Below are 27755 nucleotides of genomic sequence, written 5' to 3' on the forward strand. Positions count from 1 at the left end.
TGAAAGGGCGCAAGTCTAGTTTTCATTAGATGAAGGACCCCGGGGAGTTCACTGGTGGGACATAGGGAGTTCAAGAATCCTTGATTCTAAAAGCAAATTGTTCATATGTATATGTTCTTCTAAAAAAGGTCTATGGCTTTCACCAAATTCACTCAATGTTCCCTAACACCAAAAGAGCTTACGGGCTGCTATGGGGAATTGCAGAAATGGCCATAGTATCTTTCTCTGCACATATCCATGTCCTTGCAATGGGACTCTGTAGCCCCTCCAACTGGGAGGAGGCTTTATCCACCCTTCTTCTGGGCTGGCCTTGCGATTGGCTTTGGCCCACGGGATATTGGCAAATGTGACACAAACAGCTTTGAGAAAGGCTTGCACACAGGGGCTTGTCTACTTCCTGTTTCTGGAGCCCCGCTGCCATGGGAACAAGGCTGGCCTACCCAATGAGCTCCATGGCCCAGGCACCGTTGTGTGCCCAGCTGACCCACCAGCAGACCATGAGTGAGCCCAGCTGAGATCAGCCAAGCCAAGGTCTATGCATTTCATCAAATTCACTCCATGTTCCCTAACAACACGATAGCTTAAGAGTTGCTATGGTAATTGCATAGATGGCCACATTTTCTTCCTCTGCACATTTCCATGCCCTCGCAACGGGATTTGCAAGGGCAGGGATAGATATATGGAGCCTGGGCCAAACCAGAAGAACTCTCCAGCCCAAATTGCTGACGTAGCAAATCACGAACGGAATTCATTCATGTTAGTTTGGGGTTGTTTTTGCTATGCAGTAAAACCTCACTGATACAAATACTATACTAGATAGTGTATATTTTGAGGACGAGGAGCACGTCTTATTCAGTCTTTGATTCCTTTTTTCCTAAAAACACAGTTACCACTCAATATATATTTGCTGAACTGGGTAGAACTGGTCTCTCAGAAAGACCGAGGTTAAGCCACTTTCTTAAGGTCACTTAGTAAATGAGGAAGACCCCCAGAGCACCTCACTCCAGGCCTCCGTTTCCTTACTTATAAAACGGGCTCTAGAACGCCTACCTTGCTGTGCTACTGCGGTTATCTGAAATACTGTGAGCCTTGGAGGTATACTGGATGCTTGAGAGACGCTGGCTGGAGCGGAAGCAAGCTCGTGACTTTTCATGAAAAACTCACCAGCCTGCGGGATGTCATGCTTGTTTCAGTGATCAGAGTGGTCACCACGTGTTACTATACAAGTGGACCCCCATTTCCAGTCGTCAGCTTTCTCAGCTGCACAAAGAGGCTGGTTCCTTCTGCTCTACCAGATGTCCATGTGTCATTTTGACAATGCCGGCTGCTGCAGGGCACCCACGTGGCCAGGGCACCTGCCACCCTCTGTGAGGATGGGGGTCTCCTGAACAGGACAGAGGGTACATGAGTTGCAGGTGACAAGAGGCTCTCTAAGAACCTGTCAGCTGCAGGAATCAAAGGGCTCCAGTGACGACCAGTGTCATCTGAGCAGGAGGGACGAAACTGCTCATGGGATTACTGACCCAGAAAATAATTTACCTTTTTTTTTTTTTTTTTGCGGAGGGAAAGGAAAGGTTTTCAGTATTTGTAAAGCAGAAAGACAGAAAAGCAGGCCATAGAATTTGGAATAATAGAGAGGAAAAAGGAAAGAAAGCAAGCCTGATTTGAGCTGGAATGCTAGAACCCTGCTTTCTGCAGGGTAATAGAGCTTCGTGCTATGCATATCACACGGTCAAACCACAAGATGTAGGAAATTAGAAAAAAAGTCAAGGCAAAAAAGCACGACATACACAAAGGCTTATAAAATGCTCAGAATGAGAGAGTTACATGACAAGCCATGAGACATTTGAAAAAACATTTTTTTTTCTTTTCCATTTAGATTTCCTCTCCTTTTCTAATAACCCCTAAAATAACTTATTCCTAGGATTCAGGATAAACCTTCTCGTGTTGGAGACGTATTTGGGAGTGAATAACGGACATAGATATCATTTAACACAAATAATAAAGACGGCATCTGAAAATTCTGCTTCTTGCCAAAATGGACATTTAGTTTTTGCTTGGAAACAAATGTGAAAACATTGATTTTATCCATTTATCCTACATATATCCAATGAGAACATTAATACTTACTTTGCGGTGCTTTTAATAGAATTTTCTACCTGTAATGTGGAGATCTTAAACATTAAGATTACCAATGAGTAAGCAAAGAAAACAATTACTGGATGGCATTTTCAACCAAACTTTTTAATATTTGTTATAATCGTGCTTCTCTACAACTAATGATTCTTGTGGTTGGCAAACCTACATTAAACACAGAACAGCATTTCTAACAGGGGAGGGTCACACAGCAAACTAAGTACTGAGGGTGTGATCTCGGTAAGGCATTCAGTCGAGGCATGAGCCGTCTTTCCACCTGACTCGGCTCAGTTAGGCTGCTCGTATGTTGGCGTCACATTCTTCTAAGAGTAGGATCAAATCCTCGATGAGGCTGTGCTCTCTGCCGTGTGTCACTCTCATAATGTCAAAAGCCTAAAGGGGAAAGAAAGAAGACAGATGAGAGCCCAGCATAGGCCCTGCCCACTCTTTACCTTTCCCGTGACAGCAGGACCTGGAAAACCCCAAAGGTCTATAGTGAGGCAGCCCTGTGGTTCTCCAAGCCAGAATGTGAAGTGACAAGGTGATGTTTTTTAATGTGGGGCTTGGAAAGCAGACTCGAGATGCGAGTCGTGCTGGGCCTGCTGTCCAACAACTATCTTCAGGGATTGTTAGTGCATAGGTTTGGTGGGCGGTTACAGAGGTTTAAGAAGCATTACTAAAATAATCAAGTGATATTAAGGATGAAATACCATGCTCCTACCACCTTAAAGTAAATTTTCATGTTTGCATGCTGCATTCAATTCTCATCTACTGTGATTATGATGTACATATACTTTTTTATATCCTTTCTATGTCATATGATGGTATAGCACCGGTATTTTGACAATCCCTGCCTTCATTCTCCATGTTCAGTCCATCACTAAATCTTGTCAATTCTACCTGCAACGTGTTTCTGAAACGTGGGTGGGCTTCTGACCAGTTCGATCATAGTGTGCAATGGACGTCATGCTATTGACTTCCAAGGTCAGGTTCAACAGGCCAGCAGCCTCTGCCTGGTTCATGCTGCGAGGAAGCCCAGACCACGTGGACAGGCCACGTGTAAGTTCTGTGGTTGACATCCTAGCTGAGCCCGTCTTTGAAGTTGGCCGAGCCTAGACACCAGAAATGTGCGTAAAGAAGCCTCCAGATGCTTCCAGCCACCAGCCAGATTCCAGTGCGCCCAGCTGCAGCCCCAGATAGCGTGGGAACGATGAAAGCCATTCCTACTGTGACCTGTTGGAATTCCTGACCCCAAAAATCTGTGAGCATGATAAAATGGTGGGGGTTATACTCTGCTAGGTAAGCTTTGGGATGGTTTGTTATACAGTAATAAATAACCAGGATACTCTCAAAAATGTTTGCAATTAATAGAGACAAACAGTATCATCCTGCACTGCTCCTGGGGGGCTGGGGGAAGGGAGGGGCACCAGACCCCCTGTATTCGATGCAGACGTGCCTTCAGGAGATGAGTAAAGACACCCCTCTGGTGGCTAGTAAGCCCCTGAACAGTACCTGGTGTGCAGCTCTGTGGTCGTATCAACCAGGGAGCTTCAAAAGAGACACCAGTGCCCAGACCCCACACATGATCCCCCGACACCTGCTCTCTGGGGGTGAGGCTTGAGCTCAGCAGATTCCAATGCGCCCTCAGGGCAGAGAACAGCTGATACAGTGAGCTCTCAACAAATCCCAACAGCTAGTTAGTAGTCAATGGTGATTTATAGCCCACGATTACCATTTGGATGGTTGTGTACAAATAATTCCATCACATCTATAGACCATCGTTCACTAAGCTACTCTCGGAAACTCAGATTCCCTCCCAATGTTTTGTTGATGTGATGTGATCTTCCAGCAGAGGATTTTCTTGCGTTTGCGGAACATTTGCGGAAGACAAATTCCTACAGGTGGGGTTGCTGGGTCTGGACATTTCTCGAGTCACAGAGACTTTTGAGCTGAGAAGCGCCTTGGTGGTTGTGCCCCCTTCATTCTCCACAGGAGAAACCTGGGGCCCCGAGAAGCGAGGTGTTCATCTACGGGTGCTTTCAGCCTGGGTTCCTGTCTTCATTTTTGCCCGTTTGAAAATGTTCCCTTTAGGCTAGAATACAGGGAAACAGGCAGGCAGATGGGGTCTAGATTTAGCTCTGAGAGAGAAAGAAAAAAGAGAAGAAAAGAAAGAGACACCATGTCAGGCACTGGCCCCTAACATGTTCACGGCTTCTGGCTGGAACCCTGCACTGAGTCACGCCCATCACCCCGACATCCCAGCGGGAAAACCCAGAGTGGGGCTGGGTCTGCGATTCTGGGTGGTGGGGATGTGTTCCTTCTGGAGTGGGCCTGCCCTGTGGGTACACAGTATCTGCAAGCAAACCCCAGGGTGGGGGCGTCGGGAGTGAGGAGGAGTTAGGAGCGGCCCACACCTTGCAGGCAGCCAAGCTCTGTGAGATCCCTTTGGGCTGAAGATGAAAACCACATGTCTGAGGCCATTTGGGGAACAAATGTCCCATGTTTTATTCTCCCCTGCCCTCTCCCCTGGGGCACTGCCCTGGATCCTCCATGGATCTGGACATCTGATGTCTGGGGGCAGAGACCTGCCCGCACGGGAGCACGACTATAAAGAGAGGTCAGAGAGATACTTCTGGTCCGTCAGAGAATTCTCTTACTTGAAAGCTGTCTTAAATGTTCCTTGCCCTACTACTCAACAGAGGGCCAGATGTACTTGTGACGTGGCCAAGGAAGATGGCAGGCCAGAAGCACGGCCTGAGGAGCTCTTTGCAGAAAGAGCAGTGGCTGCCCACGCTGCGCCCCCACAGGCAGCCAGGCCTGCCCTGCCCCTCACAGATGCTCTGTGTTGGATGAGGGTCTGGCCTCGTTTCTCAGGAGAACTCTCCACCTAGTTTCTTTCTGCCCTCCTGTTATATTTCTCCAGGTTCCTCACCTGGGGAATGATCTGTGCTTCTCAGTGATTTGACTCAGGACTACACGACAAAGAGAGTTTTGGCTGGTCTGCATGTTTGCAAACATATTCTAGGTTCCCATCTTCCTTCCTGTCCTGTTTCACTCTCTCCCCACTTCCCATCTTACTCGAGTCACAGTTACTTGTGCCTGATGCACAGTCTCCTTGTCATTAAAGGGACAAGCCTGCCCGTCCTCCCACAGGACAGGTGCCTGAGCGTGAGCAGGAGGCTTCCTGTCCTTCAGAGCCACTGCCAGGAAGGGGGCTGCCTGGCTTCCCCGGCCTCGCTTCCACACCTGCCAGCCTGCTTCCTATGGAAGGGCCATGGTGAGGCCCTCTGGTCCAATGGCCTCATGTGTGGCCTGAGAGGCCGGCTGGCCCAGGGTGAGCACCCAGGTCTCAGCACTCAACCCAGAGTCCACTCGTTCAGAGTCAGCCCTGTGCAGCCTCCACCTGCGAACAGCCTGCAGCGGCCCAGGGGAGGGACTGGAGGCCTCCTGAGATACCCTGAGGGGCACGGGGTCTTCCTAGGTAAGAAGGGGCTGGTGGCACTCTGTACTGTCTTGTCTGGTGTGTGTGTGTGTGTGTGTGTGTGTGTGTGTGTGTGTGTGTGTGTGTGTGTGTAGGATCTGAGATACTAAGACTAGAAGATCTTATCCATACGGCTGGCCAGAAGCAGGGCGGAGGTGAGCACAGCGGGAGGCAGAGGACCTATTTGAAAAGAGCGAGAGAGTGAAAAAAGAAATCCACATCATTTATCTGGAAGGTAAAAGTAAGTGCAGGTATGACTGACAAGTAAACATTGTCATTTTCTCGGAGTGATGGCCAGGGTCAAAGAGAAAAGGAGAGAAAGAAGGGAGAAAGATGTAGGATTCAGTAACGTGCCAAATCCATCCGTGATTGTCTTACGGGTGAGAGTGAGTGGTAGGTCACAGTGACGAGACAGTCAGCTGAAACTCAGAGCGGGTGGTGGAGGACGCTGCGTCCTTGTCCTGGACACGGCCTGGACGTCACGGGGGCCACTGTTCTCAGTGATGTAAGAAGAGAGACGTATGTGATCCTGGGCCCAGGCTGTCTTTCCATGGCAGCCACAGCTCTTTACTCCAGCGGGAAGATGAGGAAGGTGCCCCCACCCACCCCGCCCCAATAAAGGGATTTACAATAAATTTCTGACAAACTGGAGCAACTGTTCCCGAGCTCTGTCTCCCTTCTCTCAGCCCCTCCCAACGGCCGCATGTGCACACGTCAGAGAGGACAATTTTGGTTTAATTTCCTGCAGCAGTATATAAAACAGATTAAGGAAATATAAAATCGGAGCCGGCGTGTGCTGGGAAAAGCTTATCTCTTTCCATTAAATTTTATTTTTTTAATGGTAGCATTTAAAAGGAGCCTGCACATAATCTTCCACAGAGGACTCATTTGACGCCTCTGAGGGGGTGGCTGCACCCGTGCACTGACGCTAAATGTCACACGAGAAATGGCAATACAGCTTGTCTGCCGCATGAAAGGCATGGTTCACTCAGGAATCAAGACAGGGTCCCAGAACTGATTTCAATCTCATCACATCTTATTTTTTTTTTTTTTTTAAATTTTAGAATTGTGCTTGTATATTAAATAAAATGAATTAAATCAAATCGTGATTTAAAGTTGCAAACAATATAGCTCTCTTATTAATTTTTAATACAAATATATTAAGCTTATCAAGGATCTCATATACTCTACCATGAGCCTGAGGCGATCCAATAAATGACTTCCCCAAGCATGATTTAAATATGGATATAAAGTCAGAAGGAAAAGAAATGTGTGCCTGGTGAGACCCTCTGGAATCAGATAGCAGGAGGGAAAAAGCAAACAAGCTTCCTCGTTCTGCCTATCTCAGGATGAAAGGGGAGTGGAGGGGGGGTTGGGGAGGGGGGCAGGGGGTCCAAAAAAGGAACTGTAAGAAGCCTACATGTTAAGCAGCCCCAGAGCCGCTACAAGCCCTTCCCAGTGGGTTACAGAAGATTCCACAGCCTTTGATGGCAACCTCTGAATGCAGCACCCCTGCTGACCCCGTTCTGCTCTACACCTTGAATAAATAATTCTCAGAGAAGGATCTGCTGGAAGAACCTGTCATCCTGAAAGGCAAAATGTCCTTCAAGAAAACTCTCCACTCATTCACGAAATATTGTCTAAGCAGCTATAACGCGTAAGACTCGGCCTTGTCCGGGGAAGAGCTCTGGCACCGCCGGACAGTGTGTGACAAAGGGAGATGTAAGGTGCTGGGGTGTCCAGAGGTGGGAGGGCCCGGAGCAGCCCAGGGGACTTCTGAAGGGGTGACAGATGCAGTGAGCTCAGGTATGTGTGTTCTTCCTGTGGTAGCAGCTACTCTCATGAAAGCGTGGCTGTTGTGTTGCTATGTTTAACTAATCAATCCAATGCATATTTACTGAGCACCTAAGAGGCCCTGAAGAAGGTATGTCTCCTCCCTGAGCCTCAGCTTCCTCAACTGAATAATGAGATTGGACTCGATAAGTTCTAGGGCCAAACCAAGTCCCAGACACAGAGCTGGGAGGTGTCCATTTGGTTTTGTTTCAAAATATTGTTATTGATTTGTAATTTAATTCCACTGTGGTCAGAAAATTTACGTTGCATAACCTGAATCCTTTTACATTTATTGAGTCTTGCTTTACAGCCCGGAATGTGGCTTATTTTGGTGTACGTTCTGTGGGTACTTGAACATGTATTCTGCTATTGTTGGGTGGAGTGTTTTATAAATGTCAATTAGATGCTGTTGGTTGATGGGGTTGTTACATTCTTCTGTATCCTTGTTGATTTTCTGTCTAGTTGTTCTGTCAGTTGCTGACAGAGGGGTGGTGATGCCCCAGCTACAGTTGTACCCACAAGTCTACTGACTAGTTCTCCTTTCAGTTCTATCAGTTTTTGTTTCCCAGATTTGGCAACTGGGCTGTTCGGTGCATACATATTTAAGATTGCTATGTCTTCCTGGTAGATTGACCTTTTTTTCATTATAAAATGTCCCTCTTCTGTCTCTAGTAAAATGTTCTTTGCTCTTAGGTCTACTTTATCTGATATTAGTATAACCATTCCAGCTTTCGATTGTGTTTTCAGGATACACCTTTTTTCATCCTTTTACTTTCAACCTGCCTACATCATTCTATTTTAAGTGGCTTTCTTGTAGTTGGCATATAGTTGGGTCATTTAAAAAAATCTATTGTATTAATCTCTTTCATTTAATTGACTAGACAATTTACTTTTGTATATAGACCAATTATATAATTAATGTAGTTATTAATATATTAGGGTTTAAGTTTGCTATTGTATTTTTGTTCTCTATTTTTTTTTTTTTGTTTTTATTTTTTTTTTCTTGCATTTCCTGTGGGTTACTTAAATTTTTTTTTTTTTTTTTTTTTTTAAGAATTTCATCCTATAGCGTTTTTGAGTGCAGCCCTTTGTAGAACTTTTAGTGGTTGCTCTAGGTGTTACATTATTTATACATAACTTATCACACTCTAGTGGTGTTGTCATTTTACCAGTTCAACAAACCCTACTTCCCTTTATGTCTTTCACCCTCCCCTATTTGGAATAAAATTGTCCTAAATATTTCCACTCTGTACGTTTAGAGCCACGTCAGAGAGTGTTATAATTTTTGCTTCAATTGTCAAACATAATCTAGAAAACTCAAGAAGAGAAGAAAGTATTTTACTTGCCCATATTTTTGTTTACCATGTTCTTTCTTCCTTCCTGATGTTTCAAGATTCCATTTAAAAAAAATAAATCATTTCCTTTCTGTTTAGAGAATTCTTTTAGCCATCCTTTTAGAAGAGGTCTGCTGTGACAAGTTCGCTTAGTTTACTTTCATCTGAGATGTCCTGACGTCCCCTTCAGTACTGAAGTATATTTTTGCTGAATATAGGTTTTTGGGTTAACAGTTTTTTTCTTGTAGTCCTTGAAAAATGTGTCATTTTTTGTCTGGCTTCCATGGTTTCTAATGAGAAAAATCATTGTAATTTAATTCTGTTTTTCCCTATAGGCAAGGAAACTTCCCCCCACCCCCACTTTTAAGGTATTCTCCTTGTCTTTAGTTTTCAGAAGTTTGACTACGATGCATCTCAGTGTGGATTCTTTGGATTTTTCCTATTTAGGCTTCACTCAATGTATTTGAATTTGTAGTTTATGTCTTTTGCCAAATTCTGGAAGTTTTCTACTATTATTTCTTTTATGAAAATATTTTATTGTAATAAAATAGACATAAGATCATGAAACTTGCCATTTTAATCATTTTTAAGTGTACAGTTCAGTCACATGAAGTACATTCGTGTTGTTGTGCTGCCATCACCACCATCCATTTCCAGAACTTCTGCATCGTCTCACACTGAAGCTGCAGCTACTGAACAATAACTCCTCTTACCCCTGTCCCGCCAGACCCGATAACCACCATTCTACTTTCTGTCTCTACATTTTCAACTTCTCTAGATACCTCATATAAGTGGAGTCATACAATATTTGTCCTTTTATGTCTGGCTTATTTCACTTCGCATATGTTCATCCATGTTGTAGCATGTATAAGCATTTTTCTTTTTAAGGCTGAATAATATTCCTATATATGTTATATATAGATTATATATAATAGATATATAGAGATAGAGAGATATAAATATAGACATACAGATATATCTCCCACACTTTGTTTATCTACTCATCCATCCATGGACATTTGAATTGTTTCTACCTTTTGGCAATGGTAAATAGTGCTGTGAACACTGGTGTACAAATACCTGCTCAACTCCCTGCTTTCAATACTTTTGTGTATTGAAAGCAGGGATTTGAGCAGAAGTGGAATTGCTTCATCAAATGGCAATTCTGTTTTTTTTCTTTTCTTTACTTTTTTTGAGGAACTATCATACTATTTTCCATAGTAGCTGTACAGTTTTGCATTTCTACTGATAACGTACAGGTTTCCAGTTTGTCCACATCCACACTAACACTTGCTGTTTTCTGTTTTTCGTCTCTATCTCTCCCCACACCCTTTTTTTTGAATAATAGCCATTCTAACAGATGAGAAATGCCATCTTATTGCTGTTTTGATTTGCATTTCCTCCATGATTAGTGCTGTTAAGCATGTTTTCATGTGCTTTTTGGACACTTGTATATCTTTTTCAGAGAAATGTCTATTCAAGTCCTTTGCCCACTTTTGAATTTGGTTGCTTTTGTTGTTGAGTTTTAGGGGTTCTCTATATATTCTGGATATTAATCCCTTATCAGATACATGATCTGCAAATATTTTGTCCCATTCTGTGGGTTGGCTTTTTATTGTTGATAGGTCCATTGATGCACAAAAGTTTTTATTTTAATGAAGTCCACCTTGTCTATTTTTTGTTCTTGTTGCCTGTGCCTTGGTGACATAGCCAATAAATTGCCAAATCCAATGCCATGAAGCTTCTGCTCTAAGTTTTCTTCTTCAAATTTTATAGTTTTAGCTCATATTTAGGTCTTTGATCTATCTTGAGTTACTTTTTAAATATGATGTTAGGTAAAGTCCATCTTCATTCCTTTGCATTTGGATATCCAGTTTTCCCAATGCCATTTGTTGAAGAGACTGTCATTTCCCCACTGAATGGCCTTGGTACCCTTGTCAAAAAGCATTTCATCATCTGTGTGAGATTTATTTCTGGGCTCTCTGTTTGATTCCATTGGTCTATCTGGCCTTCTTTATGCTACTACCATACTGTTTGGATTACTGTAACTGTGTAGTAAATTTTGAAATCAAGAATTGTGAGTCTTCCAACTTTTTTCTTCTTTTTCAAGATTGTTTTGGCTATTGGAATCCTTGGAGGTTTCATACAAATTTTAGGATGGATTTTTCTATTTCTGAAATAAAATCCTTGGGATTTTGATAGAGATTGTACTCAATCTGTAGGCTGCTTTGGGTAGTATTAACAGCTTAACAATATTAAGCCTTCTAATCATGAACCTGGATGTTATTCTATTTATGTCTTCTTTAATTTTTCATCAATGTTTTATAGTTTTCAGTGTATAAGTCTTTCATCTCCTTGGTTAAGTTAATTCCTAAGTATTTTATTTGTTAGATGCTATTGTAAATGGAACTGTTTCCTTAATTTGCTTTTTGGATTATTCACTGTCAGTATATAGAAATGTATCGGACTTTCGCATGTTGATTTTATATCCTGCTCCTTTGCTGGATTTATCAGTTTTAACAGGTTTTTTTGTTTATTTGTTTTGTGTGGAATCTTTAGGGGTTTCAACATATAAAATTATATTATCTGTGAACAGAAATCATTGTACTTCCAATCCTTTCCAATTTGGATGCCTCCACCATTATTCTTCCTTCCATCCTCTCTCTTCTCCTTCTGGGACTCCAATGTTATATCTTTTGTTCTCGGTCTCATAGGCCCCTGAGGCTCTGTTCAATTTTGCCTTTTTTTAAAAGTTATTTTCTCTGTTTTTCAGGTTAGGTAGCTTCTATTGTTCTATCTTCATGTTCATTAATCATTCCTCTGTCTTCTCCATTCTGTTGTTAAGCCCCAATCTGTTATGTTGGTAATTGTATTTATCAGTTCTTAAATTTCTATTTGCTTCTCCTTTGTATCTTCCATTTCTTTGCTAAGCCTTTTGATTTTTTTCATTTGTTTTGAGGGTGTTTGTAATTGTTCATTGAAGTATTTTCATGATGGCTGCTTTAAAACCTTTTTCTAACATCTCTGTTATCTTGGACTTGGCATGTATCGTCTTTTTTTTTTTTTTTTCATGAAAATTGAGATCTTCCTGGTTCATGGTACGATCAGGGATTTTCAGCTGAAACCTGAACATTCTGAGTATCCTGTTGAGATTCTGAATTTTATTTAAACCTTCCTCTGACATTGCTCCAACAGGAGAATGGGGGGATGACACCTCGTTACTGCCAGGTGGAGGTGTAAGTCCAGGTTCCCACTTGTCTCCTTCTTACTGCGGGGCTTACACTTATTGGTGGGTAAATTTCTGCTTATTTCTTTTAATATGACTTAATCACTACATTTTCATTTTACTGACCATTCCCTTAATTATCTTCTCCTTTTTTCACTTCAGAAACATACTCTTTAAACTAATATTCTCTATTTGGGGGTCAGTGGGGAACATTCCTAAGTATCAGAGCCAGGGACTGCCAAACAGCTCTTTGAAGGCGTTATGGACGATTACGGCACTTCACTTCAGCGTGCCCTCTTGCCCGCCTCCCTCTCTCCCTCCCACTTGCCCCATACTAAGGTGTGATGTCACACACCAAGTGGAGAGCTTTTTAACCCAGAGGCAGTGGGCACTTGAGAGTCCTTGGAGAAGCTGCAGGTGGTCCCCAAAGTCCCCTTCCCCACCGAAAATACAAAATGTTGAGTGCTTGAGCATTTTCATTTGGTGAGTCAGTGGTTCTCAACAGATTCCTAAACAAGAACATGACCAAAGAGGTTAAGAATCACTGTAACAGATTAAGAAACGGGAACAACAGAATGGCATGCTCCACCCCAGCCATTTGTGGGGGGCTGGAAATCGGAGTGCAGGCTGGAGTAGACAGAGGCTGGAATCCTTATTCAAGCTAGTTCATCCCATTATTTCCAGAGTGTGGTTGTGCTTTGAGCTTTCCCTGGATGTGCTGGATTAGCTAATAACTGCAGGAATGAGAGGAGTGCTGTCCGGGGCATGTGGCCTGCATTTTCTGTTCAGGCCCAGAAAAGATAAAAAGGTCCTCAACGTGTAAAATGCTTCAACAAAAGCAATGAGAAGGGAAATAACATTACAGTGTAATGTAAGCAATTTACATCTTAATAAAAAATGGTTATTGAAGGGAAAGAAGTCTGACGTTTTCCAACCTGACTTCAGCTAATAAAGCACTGCTAACAAAGCTGCTAGTTGGGCCCAGGGTGAGGGAGTTCACAGAAGAGAAACCCGCTCACTGACAAGATGGCCCTGATAAGGACAGTTCCCCTTGAGGTCCAAGAAGTCAAATTAATGGCTAATAAAATTCTTCCAAGAAATAAATGGAAAGAAATGAAAGTCGATTAAAGACAGGACAAAGCAGGTGGGAAGCGCTGCGAACAAACCTCGCTGCCAATTCTGTGGCAGCAATCACGAGAATTTCAGCTGAGCCCAGTGGAGATGGAAGCCTAAACCAAATCACAGTGGAGCTAAGTGGATTCCTTTCCTGGAGGAGGCTGGGGCCTAATTGAATCTGCAACAAATTTCTGATCCTGAAGTTTTTCGGATTTCTGTTCCACACTCGGCCTTTGAAATCCTGATTCAAGCTATTTCATCCCATTATTTCCAGAGTTTCTAAGACAAGAAAGATATCTAGGGGGTGCCAGTCTAAAGAGAATATTAATTTCAAAAGGCAAAGAGTATATTTTCCCTCTCCCCTCCTGGGTTACCAGAGCTCTGAGAAAGCTCAGGAAGAAAGGCTTTCTGCAGAACCAAACTGATCTGCTTCTAGACTTATAAGTCATATGAATTTATGAAGAGATGAGTGTGTGCTGGCATCCCTGGGGGGTCCCCAGGGATGCCAGCAAATGGTCAACAAAGGTCCTGAGACGATCTGGCTCATTAACCAAACACAGCTGAAAAAACAGGGCCAGGGTGGGACTTTTAAAGTCCTCTATTCATTAAAAAAATCCATTCATTCAAGTATGGATTTGACAGAATTTGCTGCATTTGGGACATGTGTGTCTATGTTAGATGGCACCAGGAGCTACAAAAGGTACATAAGTCAAGTTCCCTTGAGGAATTCCCACTCACCTTGGGGAAACAGAATATACCCATGTGAACTGCTAGGAAGTGGTTACATAACATAACTGTACCATATAAACCCAAACTACAAACACAGTGTTAAAGGGACCAGTTAGTTGGGGAGTTGTCAGAACATGAGTTCCTATAAAATAATAACCCTTTAGAGTCTCAAAATGCTTAGGACTTGGCAAAACATACTCTCACATATGACCTAGCTTACTTCTCAAAACAACTCTATTGGGTAGGAATCATCCTCATCTTAAAAATAAGGAAATTATCTTCAACTTGCCTCAAATCACAAAACTCGTAAGTGGCGGGAATGGAATCTGAATCTACTGCTTCTAAACCCGAGTGCTTTTCCTACTATGTAACATTGCCAGGGATGCACATTTGCGTTTTGGCTGATCGTCAGAACCCAGCAAGAGACTCAGTGACTCTTCCAGAGCCAAACAGGAAGTCTGGGGTAAGGCCATGTCTTCACGTCAGTCCTCATGGAAGACTTTCTGATGCTGCTCCAAGATTTCTCATTTGGCAACTATCAGTGGCCACGTTCAGGCTTATCTTTGGTACCAAAAGCAAAAGATGCTAAGACGATTGCCAAGGGAAGCTTCTGGCGGAGGTGAGACAACGTGACAAGAAGGACGTGAGGAAGTCAGCACGGAACTGAGCAGCAGGCGTGTAAAAGGGCACTAAGAGTGTCATGAGAGGGGCTGGTGAGGGCTAGCACCATCTGCCCCACCCATGTCATCCCATATTGCATATCTACATGTCTGTCTGCGTTCTTTCGGGCTTGTCTTTGCAGCTGAGGGTATTAGATGCCTCCTTCAAGGGTTCTGTGTGCAATGACAATAATAAAGGCTCACATGAAGAATGGAAGAGAGCCACAGCTCTTCTGATTTTGCTCCCAGATTCTCCCCTGAGTTGGCATCAAGAGTTCAGGAGATCTGAAGGGATTTCTGCACACTGGGCCTTACGAGAAAGCCTCATCTATTTAACTGCGCCAGTCTAGAGGGAAAGAACAGAGCCTTGTATTCCAGCCTGGATTTAATGACTTGTGCACATCTGTCTCCCCCACTAAACTATAAGGATAACACTGGGTCTTATTCAGATTAATAAAAGCATTTTATCGAGACATGTTGAATGAAAAGGAACAAACTAAACCTGGCTCGGCCTTGGTTTAACTTTAGACAAACTCTTGAATGTTTCCAAGCCCTTAGCTTCTTTAATTTTCAAATAGAAATGAAAATGCCTGGCCTATGACCTCATATGACTGTCATCTGCCATGAGGACCAGATCAGGTCATGTATGGATGAGCAGTAATATACTTTCCAGTCCCATGTAATCACAAAGGATTAATCTGATCACTTCTGAAACACCTACTGGCAGATGGCCCTGGGTTCGGTACATCATATACTTGGGAGATTTCCTCCATATTATTTTTCCGTCAAGACTTTCAACAGGAGACCCTCAGTAAGTATTTTCTGCCTATCTTATTTGACTTGCTGACAACTATTTGCCCAACGAGAAAGGAAAGTTTTACTTGAGACTGGAAGAGAAGGCTAGGCGTTCTCCCATCAGTCTGGGTAAAGATGTCAGACAAGGGGAAAAGAACAACCGAGTCGTCTGCCTTCCGGGACCCTAGTGTTCTTCCTGTTGCCTGTAGTTGATTTGTTAGAGATCAGGAAAAGGCAACATGGCTAGCAGTCAACAAAAACTAGCATTAGTGAATCTCATTTTTAAGAATCCCTTAGGCATTTGTCATTTTTCTCATCTAAATACGGGTAAGTACACGTTATGGGACCAGCTGGCCTCTGGACACCCCTTGAGAGATTCTGATACAGGAACCAGATCTCTCCACTGTAGGTTTTTTGCAGACAAGGGCATCATGGCCCAGAAGACCCCATTAAAGCGTCAGGTGCACCCTATGAAACCTTATTCACCAGGTCTCTGCACAAAAAGCCAGAGCCCGGACCAGAGGAGCACGTGAGCTCTCCTTTTGGAAGCCATAGTCTGGGTGAGAGGGCGCTCTGCCGGGGTGGAAAGAGAACCCTGGGCCCCAGGGGCAGAGGAGACTCACGGAGAGGGCAGCAAATAAATGGCACTATTGAATGATGTGTTCAACACTGACCCAGTTCTCCCATCTAGTTTCTCTGCACTTACTGCTAGCACGGTATTGACCCCCCACCCTTCCTCCGTCCTCCTTCCTCCAACAATGAATACTTGCTAAGTTCTAGGCACCTTGCATGGTGCTGCTGAGCGGGTTACAAAGATAACTGCAAAGACCTCCCAGTGTGCTGGGGGAGGAGGGGGCTTCGGGTATTCCCCTTACTGTGTGATAAGTGCGCTAGTGGCAAAGTGGACAAAGAGTGGTAGGAGAACAAAGAGAAAACAATATTTGAGCTGGGCCTTTAAGGACCAGTGGAGTTCTGCCAGGCCCAGGGGATGGGGATGGGGGTGGGGCATCTAAGGCAGCGAAAAGAGCTTTGCAAAGACCGCAGTGTGAGCAGTCAGGAGGTCCGGGGCCGTGAGGAGGGGCCCAGTGCACACAGGCGGCTGTGTGAGGGCCGGAAGGCTGCAGCGGGCGGAGGCTGCAAAGGCGCCAGGGGCTGGCCTGACAAGCGGGGAATGCGGACTGTGCCCTGTGGGCAGCGGGCGGGAGGCACGGGGAAGGGGGACCTGCCCACTGTTAGTGACAGCTGATGATGACACTGGCAGGAGTTCTGTGAGCTGGGTGATTTCACATCGGCACTTGAAAATCAACCATGGCAGGCGTATTTACACCACAGATGTGGGCAAACATCACAAATCAGTTCTTTTTTTCTAGAGACGGCTGTAAACGTTTCTGGGCAGGTGTGTGTGCATACACGCGTGTGTGTGCAGCGCACCTGCAGACAGGTGTGTGTAGAGTTGCTACAAATCACAAGGAAGGGGCCTGGTAACAGCCAGAGACAGGTGTCCCAGGCAGAGTGACATGAGAGGCGGCACTCACCAGTCTCAAGTTCTTCATGGCCTGGGGAAACATGCCTTGATGTAACTGCAATTTGCCAACCTTCATGACCTGTACACCCCTGACGGGGTGGCTTCCGGGGAAGAAGATCCTGGAAGAAACCAAACACAGGCAGGGTCAGGAGCTCTCACGTGCAGTCGGCCTTCATCAGGAGATCACGAAAGTGGGAGCCAACACTGGCTGTGACCGTGAGCGAGCTCCTGAGCGGAAACGAGCTCCGCTACCCGGGAGAGTGCAGTCCTGAAGGGAGAAGACGCAGTATCACCTCCTGCCCCCAGAAGGCCTTTGCATTAGGGAAAATAAGAAAAATAGACGGTACTGGAAAGTCTCTAATGAACACTAAAGAAGAGAGCCAAGTTCGGACCTCTGCGTTCGGGGGCTGACAACGGGGAAAAGCCCAGGTGTTCCTCTTACACTCCAAGCTCTCCTCCGAAGCTCCAGCCCTCGGGCAGCCTTGGAACAGAAGGCGGCGTCCCCATATCTATGTGTTCAGTAAATGAGAGGAAGCTTTCATGGCTCCCCATCTAGACAGCACCACACCCTCCTTGAAACTGCAAAGCCGTTTGAATCTCAGCCGTGGAGTTTCTCACAGTTTACCTTTCTTACAGCCCCTCGTGTATTTATTGTGTCACCTCACTGAATTTTAGAGCTTTTTATTCAGACAGCCTGTCTGTGTCTGCCGTGATGTCCTGCACGTGGGAAGAACTGGATACATATGTGACCTTTCCCACATGTAACAGAATAGAGCAGGGTGGCGTAGTGGACCAAAGAACGGAAATGGAAACTTAGGGCTATGTTTCAGACCTGGCATTACTTCAGTGTGATGGAACAAGAATTTATTATATTAGATTCAACAAAAGGTGTAGGGTTTGGCCTCTTTTGCCCTCCCACATCCGCTATTCTTAGAGCCTACTGAGCTCCTGCTGTATATATGGGATGGTTCCTGCAGCTTGGGGACACACGACACTGTATATAGATGAACATTTCCTTCAAGGCCCAATACTTTCATTAGACACACGACAAACATTCATACAGCAGTTTAAAAATATTACAACATAGAGCATGATTTAGAGCCCCAATGAGGCCTACCTTCGTACGCGGCAATGCTTAATTCGAATGTGTTGCACTCAACTAAGAAAATACAGCAGGAGTTATAAAGGGAGAGAGGTGACTGATGGTTGGTTGGACCAGTGAAGGTTTCCTGGAGGACAGAAATAGGACTTCAACTGGCTCCCAAGGACTGGGGAAGGCTTGGCTGAGTGGGGAGAAGGAAGGGCATCCATTAGCACCAGTAAGGGCTCGCTCCAGAGAGCAGAGGGGTCTGCCCGTGGAGATCAGTCAGATGGCCCTAAGAGTCACGACGTAGGTAGGGCTTGCTGGGGACCAAGCACTCTTCTGACTGGCTTTCATTTATGAACTCCTGGAACCCACATTTACACTCTGCTGTGTGCTAGCGAGGAGGCAGATCTACTGGAGAGACACCTACGTTCTCTGGTAAGAATGCACTTACCTACTTACCTACAAATCGTTCTCTCTCCTTGAACCTCAGCTCTTCCCCCCCTGTGAAATGTGATATGGAAACTTTTCATTCATGCTCTTAAAAAAGTAGAAAGCAGTATTTGAGAACGAGGTATTTAAATCAACAGAGGGTTGGCCATTCTTTTTAAAGAACTGAAAAGGGAGGGGAGGGGGAACAAAGGAGACACCTGGGTCCTGGGTTTCTCCCCATCGCCTCAGTATGCCAAGAGATCAATCAGTTCACCTCACCCCTAGACAACGAGCATCATTATCTACTTGTGTGGAAAAGATTTTAAGATCTCTAGACAAAAGGCTTAAGTACAGGACACCATTATCAGCAGGTAATTGCCCTGGACACTTTCTATGAAAAGCACACCTGGATTTGAGATTTTATTTTATTGCTATAAACGTGGCATAATTAAATTCAAAGGCCAAAAAGTAATTTTATACTAGTAATCACTCCACTAAGCGGAGGTCTGTCATGTTAGTCAGCAGAAGGAAAGAAGATCTTCGGTTCTATGATGACAGAGAAGGTGGTGCATAACTGTGCCACGGCAGGTCCCTGCGCTGGTGGCTTTAAGCTATTGCAAGATGAAGCAGAGTGTAATAAAGAGAGGTGAGGGGGAAGCGTGTGAGGGGGACGTCCACACAAATATTCACGGAGCACTCTCACAGCCCGGCAGGGGAGCTGGTGGGTGCCTGGCCTGTCCCCGGAGACCTCCAGCCGACATATGGAATGTGAATCGTGATTACTTGCTGGAATAGCACCCCAAGGAAAACTGGAGCTGCTCACTCCTGCTGGGAGACGCTCCCCACTGAGGGCAGGCGCTTTCATCCACGTGACCACGTGTGACAGTCACGAGGAGAGAGGAGGGCCTGTAAGTCGTCTTCAGCTACATGGCTGACAAAACTCAAGTCCAGTCTGCGAACCTGAACCAGAGAAGGCACCAGGGAGGGGGTCCCTGACGACTAAAACAGGAGTGTGAGGAAGAAGGGGAGGGGGAGGTGTACCTACGAGATGCCAGGTTCTGGGCCCAGGGCTGCAGCGGACTCGGAAGTCCCAGGTGTGTCCCTGCCCTTGGCTAGATACAGTTTAGTTGCAGATGTGAGGCACATGAAATCACAAGACAGACAGGAGAGTGAGAGCTTCCAGACCACGACAGATGGGTGCTCCGGAAGCAGCCAAGAGCACAGTGATACGCGAGGTTTCTTGGAGTGGCACAGCTTGGGGTGACTCAGAAGGGAAGAGGTAAGGGACAAACATTGGGACACAGGAAGGGCCGGCACCTCTGCCGACGGCACAGGAAGCTGGATACAAAGAGCCAGGGAGTGCACTGGACTGGCCGGCAGAGGAGGAGAGTGGAGAAGGGATGCGTTTGAGGCCAGGCTGAGCAGAGACATAAGCGCAAAGCTAGGAAGTTGAGACTTCTGCTTGTGGGCAGCCGGTAACTGCTGAAGAGAGCCACGAGTATTTCATCAGGATAGGAAACAAAGAAAACTGGAAAAGAGACCCTAGGGCAGAGAGACCTAGGCAGGATGGCGGTAATGAAAACAGAAAAGAAGTGAAAAAAAAAAAAGTCATACAGTTCACAGAACATGGAGACCTCCTGTGGTCCAGCAGCGTCAGAGTTGACTCCAAGATTCAGAAATAGAAACGTTGCTGCCACAAAAAGTGCAAGCAAACTATATAATAACAAAGGCATTTGACAAGGCATTCAACTTGTTTGGGTGTGACAAATTTTCCTTTCCTAGGTACAAATGCTAGCAACCACATGCTCCAGAGTGCTAGGGTGCAAAAATTGCCTTTGGTGTTTCTGGGGTAAATAAATGCATAGGAAAGAATGTATTTAAACAAGCAAAGAAAAGCAGCAGCACACATACGAGCTTTCACTCAGACCTGTAAGCACCACGATCTTGCTGCCACATTTTACAAGGAGGCCAAGAGTCAGGGAACTGGACAGTTTCAAGTTAAAAGGATGCTGAGAAGAAAATACCCAGTGGCAGGACCTGTGCTGTTGGTCTCGCTGAGGTTTTCCTGCACGATGCAATGATTAATCCCATTGCTTCATTATGCGGAGCAGTTTTGGCATTTATAGCTTAGGAAAATCATTTATTGTTCAGGACTGTTGTTTTAGAACTGATGTAAAACACATTACTGAATTTAAAGGGGGAGCTTAAGATGCCGTATAAACTGTAACCAAATAGTAAATAGCTCCAGTGTATGAATTTTAACTGATAAATGCGAAATGGGGATAGAGTTAGAAAATCATCATTTTGTAACTCCTGAAGAAGTAACTGATCCAGGAAAAAAGTATCACTAGATGAAACCAGTAGATCAAAGCATGATGGAGAATTTTACAATGGACGAATTACGTTGTTACCCTCTGAACCCAATGATCAATCTTAACATCACTAAAGCGGGACAATCAGACATTACATGCTACCTGATTTGATGCAATAGGAATTATTTTGCATGACCTAGAAGCATCCTTGGGGGAGGTGGGGGAAGGGGAAGAGGGGAGCAGGGGTTGGGGAAATGGAATTTAATTAAACCCATAAAGTTAAATTCCATTTTACAGGAAAAAAAAAAGCGATAGAGGAACAAATAAAAGCAACCAGTTAAATCCAAGATATGGGAAGTTTTATAGGACTTTGATGCAGGAGCCTCAATAAGTCAATGACATGAAAAGAAAATGACTGCGGGGAAGAACACTCTAGGTTGAAAGAGACTTAAGTGATACAACAACTAAATGTAACATGTAGACCTTGCTCATCTTAACTCAAACAAAACAACTATAAAAAAATATTTCTGAAACAACCTAGGAAATCTGAATATGAAATGCATTGAGGGTATGTATGTAAAAAAGTGTCCACATTTTTTCAGAGATACAGACTGAAGTGTGCATGGATATAATGATGGAATGTTTGAGATTTGATTGACATTTCTTCAGCAGAATTTCTCCTTCCAGCAGTGGTGAATTAGCTTGTTTCAGACCAAACTCCTTGCTAGGAATGAGAAGAGCTAGACAAAATATTTTTTAAAATCTGTTTGATGGTATCGAAGGACCACTGAGGCCAAGAGGTCTTGAAGAGTCAGGATCACAGAAAGAACAGATGCTCAAGAAGGTGAGCTTTACATTTGTTGCTACTTTTCTCTTTGCTGGTTTGAAAGTAAAGGCAGATAGGCTAAACACCCGAGCAGAGGGTTTGGCAGTCTCAAAGACACGGAGACAATCGTAGAGATTGGAGTTCAGGGCTCAAAAAGGAGAAGGAGCCCCAGTCAACACCCTGTCTCTCAGTCTGGACCCCCAGGGGGCTACAAGCTAGGAAAGTTAAGCCAGAAACAGAGCAGCCCTCGTAGCGACTGGATCAGCTCGAACTCTGGTTGGATTAAAGTGATCTGTTCCAACCTTGACTACTAAGCAAAAGTACATTCTCTCTAAAAGAGCATATCATCCTGAACCTCAAATCATCTCTCCAATTTTTCTATCTGATGCCCTGCATTCAGTAAAATTGTAAGTAGGCACACAAGAGACAAGTGTCAAAAACACAATGACATATACCTACAGGTACTCGAATAGTAAGGTTCTCACACATAGACTTTAAAATAACTAATAAGTATGTTTGAGTCTGAAATAAAAGAATTTTAGCAGAAAATTAAAAATTATATAAAAAATAACAAAGAAAATTCTAGAACTGAAAAATAGAAAACTGAAATGAAGAACTCAATAGTTTAACATCAGATTTGTCCCAGCCAAAGAAAGAATCCGTGAGCTGGAAGGCATAGCAAAAGAATTATCAATTGTAAAACATGGAGCGACAATGAAATGGAAAATAAAGAGGCACATGGAGCTCACATATGTTCACTAGAATTTCAAATGAGAGAAGGGAGAGAATGGGACAGAAGCAATATATGAGCCATACTAGCTAAGGACTTTCAAAATTAATGAAAAGATAGCAATAACAGATTCAGAAATGTGAAAAACTGCAAAAAAGAATAAGAATTCAACAAAGGAAAAAGGAGGGGGAAGCTAAGATACAAAAAAAAAAATGTTGTAACATCTTGATAATTATTGAATCTGGATGTGAAAGTTCCTTATAATATTCTCTCTATTTTGGGGTATGTTTGAGAGTTTTCATAATTAAAAAAGTAGGACACTGGGTTTTACATTTTCACCTTCAGAAATTATGGACTCTGATGGATAACTGCTTTAAGTGTCAGAAGATTTTAACATTTTACTGAATTCTAAGCCTTATATGGAAATAAAATGATACACACAATGGACTACGGTATGCAATGGTCTTCCACCCTATTTCAAGATGTCAGACAGTCACTCACTTGATAGTTACAATAATAGCAGATGTGGCAGAAGCTAACATTCAACATTAAGAAGCTTTGTTTTAGGTCTTAAATCAAGCGTAGAAAATCAGTGTTATACACCGGGGTGACTGGGACAGAGAAGCAAGAAAAGGCAGATAGAGTCAGCTAATGTTCCACAGGGTATGTTTAAGTTAAACCGGTTTTTTTTTTCAATTAAAGTTTATTGGGGTGACAATGGTTAGTAAAATTACATAGGTTTCAGGTGTACAATTCTGTAATACGTCATCTGTATATCACATTGTGTGTTCACCAACCAGAGTCAGTTCTCCTTCCACCACCAAGTATCTGACCCCCTTGACCCTCATCTCCCACCCCCCATCCCCCTTCCCCTCTCGTAACCACTATTGTCTGTGTCTATGAGTTTTTGTTTCTTTGTTTCTCTTGTTCCTTTGTTGTTTTCAGTTTTATATCCCACATATCAGTGAAGTCATATGGTTCTCGACTTTTTCTGTCAGACTTATTTCACTTAGCATAGTAATCTCAAGATCCATCCACGCTGTCGCAAATGGCACTAATTTCATCTTTTCTCATGGCTGAATAGTAGTATTCCATTGTGTATATATACCAGATATTCTTTACTTTTTAAATTAATTAATTATTTTGTTTTAAGGCAGGTGCAGCTCACAGTGGCCCATGTGAGGATCGAACTGGCAACGTTGGTGTCATCAGAACTACACTCTAACCAACTGAGCTAACTGGCCACCCCAATACCAGATCTTCTTTAAATATGATCCATTTTTGTTGTTCTTAGCTTTTTTTAAAAAAAGAGATGCTAACTCTAGGAAACAAAAGCAACAAAAGAAAAGACATACTGCTTAAGAAACCACTTCAGATCAAGGAGAACTACTTCTTACCATGACCTTACTTAATTCACACAGTTAGTCTGGAGAAGTGCTGTTCCCCAAGTAGGCTGAACATCTCCATCGCCTCTACTGCTAGGCTCTCTTGGTGACTGGAAGATCAGAGTGATGAATTCTCACTTATTTCCAAAAGGAAAAGATCCTGGGTTCCAGCCTAGACTGAACCTCAACTCCTGCTTTCTCTACGTATGTGTTATTGGTCCCACCTCACTGAGAGAGATGGGATCTGCCACCCCCCACACCATCTCCTGCCACGTGAGTGTAAGAAAATAACATCCACAGTGCCTCTATAGCGCCCCCACATGTTACAACAGGGTTTTACAATGTTACAGTGAGATTTTATCTTATTGTAATGAGATTTTTCTTGGGTTTATTTTATCCCATAAAATGAGTAAGCAAGATCATTTCATTATACACAGAATACATTTCTCCTTCTTTTAATTTCCACCAAATACATCTTTCGTGCCAAAGGCAGGACTTTCTCACTCTCAGAACTTTGAGAATTTTTAGTTTATTTGTGCAGGACCCATTGTTAGAAAGAATCTCTAAATTGGATAATAAGAACAGAAGAGCTTTGCATTTATTTTAAAGTTCACACGATTCAGGCTGAGAAGCAGCGGTTTTACAGTAGATACATTAGAATGGAGAAGTCAGGTCATGTGGGTTCAAGACCAGGTTCATGTAAACACAAACGAGTATTGCTAAGTTCCCAGGGCTAGTATGGTAATTAGTTGCAATGCACCATTATATCCATATTAAGATAAACAATGGCAAAAAAAAAAAAAAGACACCTGATTTTGTTGCAAAGTTAACAAAAAAATAGCCTAATAGCATCAAAATAGTTATTTTCTAACAGCCAAAAGACCCAATGCAAGTTGAATGTACAGCAACCCAAAGAGAAGCCTGGCAGAGACAGAAGATAAGGGATGAACGGTCAGGATTTGCCTTGTTAAGAAAAGACTTATGTTGCAGATAGGGTTAAGGGTTCCATTTTGAACCTAAAAGTTTGGGTTTTTATCTTTCTTTTTAAAAACTGAACTGAGAAGACATTGCCCATATCATACGTGTAACTTTCAAATTAAGTGTTTAATTACTTTCATTGAATGCTGGACTTGGGCGTGAATTTCCTCACTCCCTTGCCAGAGCTGCTTAGGCCCTGCTTGGCCTACTGGCAGTTTGCCTGGCAGCACGGGGACCTCGTGGGCCTGTCCATACAGCTGGCCCTGCCTATACCACGGTGGGAAGAACTGGTCAGAATCTCCTAGGCAGGCAGGACAATACGCCATTGTCTGCACATAACTTCCTTTTCTACTCCTACGGTGACAGTGCCATCCTTTGTCTGTCTTTGCCAGTCTCACATCTTGCAGCACTCTTTTGTCAGGGTGTGAAATATTTAATAATATTTTGAAAGATTTCCGAAAGGCCAGCCAGCATGACTGAATTATACTGTAACTGTAACTCAGTTATTATGTCTTTGACAAAAAAATGGCAATGAGATTTCCATTACAAAAGTTGCAATTGTCCGGCATAAGGTCTACTTATCCACTTACATGGGTAATAAAAGACACTTCTGAAGGTCTGGATATACACTAAAAAGCCCCTAAGTGTCTGATACACACAGTCATATCATTCGGGAATCATGTTCCAGGACGAAACATGTGAGCAGAAATCATAAAATTGATTTGGATAAATTGTGTTACCTATTTGAGCCTGTTAGTTCAAATTCACGAAAATTGATTTGCATGCTGTTTCTGGTAATATGGCAGGCTTGGTAGCCACACCGATCCTCTTACTGAAAACAATGTAGAATGCTAGATAAAATATTTTAAAAAGTAATAAACCGCTGGCAAGACAGTAAATAATTGTCAGGCCAAAATCTAAGTGAAGAGGGGCCCCTGAAAAATAAGTAGGACGGTAAAATTGCTATATGCCAGTATTCTATAGACTCTGGCTTTCCCTGCTTTTTGGAGCTGGGGGTGGGGGGAGGGCAGAAAAGCAAACCCGGTGTCGACCCAACATTATGTGGTCTAAAAGGAAATCCTCCCTTCTTGCCATTTATAGGAGACAGATTACATTCCAAAGGGTCACAGTAAGGCTGCCAGTCACAGTGGAAGCCAGAAGCCAGCCAGTAGAACGGTATCTTCAATATGCCTAGGAAAAATAATTCTTAGTCTAGTATTCCATATCCTCCAAATTAACTTGCATGAATCAGGATGGGGCGGCAGGTTGGCTCAGTTGGTTAGAGTGCAGTGCTCGTAACACCCAGGTTGCCGGTTCAATTCCCACATGGGCCAGTGAGCTGTGCCTTCCACAACTAGATTGAAAAAAAACGACTTCACTTGGAGCTGATGGGTCCTGGGAAAACACACTGTTCCCCAATATTCCCCAATAAATAAAAAAATTGAAAAATTAAAATGAAAAGAATCAGGATGGATAACTGAAGGGTTCAGGGTTACTTTTAGAGGTGATGAAAATATGCTAAAATTGACTGTGGTCAATATAGCTTCAAATATACAAAACACCACTGAATTGTACACTTTCTTTCTTTCTTTCTTTCTTTATTTATTATTATTTTTTTCTTTTAAACCTAACCCTAACCCTATGAATTGTACGCTTTAAATGGGTAAATTGTATGGCATGTGAATTACATCTCAATCAAGCTGTTAAAAAATAAGATATTAGCCCCCCCTCCAAAAAAATACTGAGGTATAAATCTAACAAGATATATAAAAGATCTTTATAAGAAAAACTATAAAACTCTGATAAATGAACTCAAAGAAGAACTAAATAAATAGAGAGAGAAATATCTATGTCCGTGGATAAGAAGTCTCAATATTGACAAGATGTCAGTTCTTCCCAACCTGATCTATAGATTCAAGGCAATACCAATCAAAAGCCTAACAAGTTATTCTGTGGATGTCAACAAATTGATCCTAAAGTTTATGTGGAGCATCAAAAGACCCCAAAGAGCCAACATAATACTGAAGGTGACTAACAAAGTTGGAAGACGGACACTACCTGACTTCAAGATTTACTATACAGTTATAGTAATCAAGACAGTGTGGTACTGGTGAAAGAACAGACAAATAGATCAATGGAACAGAATAGAGAGCTCTGAAAGACCCACATAAATATAGTCAACTGTTCTTTGACAAAGAAGCAAAAACAATACAATGGAGTAAAGGCAGTTTTTTCAACAAGTGGTTCTAGAACAACTGGACATCCTCATGCAAAAAAATGAATCTAGACACAGATCTTATACCCTTCAAAACAATGAACTAAAAATGGATCACAGACCTGAATGTAAAATGCAAACTATAAAACTCCTAGAAGATAACATAGGAGAAAACCTAGATGATCTTGGGTATGGTGATACTTTTTCAGATACAACATCAAAGACATGACCATGAAAGAAATAACTGATAAGCTAGACTTCATGAAAAACTTCTGGTCTGCAAAGGACAATGTCAAGAAAATGGGAAGATAAGCCACAGAATGGGAGAAAGAATTTACAAAAGACAAATCTGTAAAGGGTTATTATTCTAAATATACAAAGAACTCTTCAAACTCAACAATAAAAAAAACAACAACACCAATTTTAAAAATGGGCTAAAAAGCCTAATAGACACCTCACCAAAGAAAATATGCAGGTGGCAAATAAGCACATGAAAAGATGCTCCACATCACATGTGAAATGCAAATTAAAATAACATTGAAACACCATTACATACCTATTAAATAGCCAAGATCCAGAACACTGACAAAACCAAATGCTGGGCGAGGATGTGGAACAAGAATTCTCATTCATTGCTGGTGGGAATGCAAAATGGTACAGTCACTTTGGAAAACAATTTGTTGGTTTCTCATAAAACTAAACATACTGAACAAACTAAACCATAGGATCCAGGAACCGTGCTCCTTGGTAAGATCCACACAAAAACCTGCACACTGATACGTAAGCAGCTTTATCTACAATCGCCAAAACTTGGAAGTAACCAAGATGTCCTTCGGTAAGTGATGGATAAATAAACTGTGGTACCTCCACACAATAGAATATTATTCAGCGCTTAAAAGAGATGACCTGTCAAGCCATAAAAAGGTATGGAGAAAGCCAATCTGAAAAGGCTACATTCA

The 27755-nt window shown here is 43.0% G+C and overlaps 1 protein-coding gene across 2 annotated transcripts in view; it reads right to left on the reverse strand.

Annotated features, from left to right (window-relative positions):
* Positions 1 to 2225: 2225 nt before the first annotated feature.
* SMYD3 (SET and MYND domain containing 3) overlaps positions 2226 to 27755 on the reverse strand; it is a 555690-nt gene continuing 530160 nt past the window's right edge. For both annotated transcript variants that reach the window (XM_019730893.2, XM_074316893.1), the window contains 2 exons: positions 16845 to 16953; positions 2226 to 2529 (listed from right to left, as the gene is read on the reverse strand). In XM_019730893.2, coding sequence (XP_019586452.1) covers positions 2428 to 2529; positions 16845 to 16953 — 211 coding nt within the window. In that variant the 3' untranslated portion in view covers positions 2226 to 2427. The remainder of the gene's footprint in view (positions 2530 to 16844; positions 16954 to 27755) is intronic.

This window comes from Rhinolophus sinicus, linkage group LG12 (assembly GCF_036562045.2).
Source record: "Rhinolophus sinicus isolate RSC01 linkage group LG12, ASM3656204v1, whole genome shotgun sequence".
In the NCBI taxonomy this organism is placed as follows: Eukaryota; Metazoa; Chordata; class Mammalia; order Chiroptera; family Rhinolophidae; genus Rhinolophus; species Rhinolophus sinicus.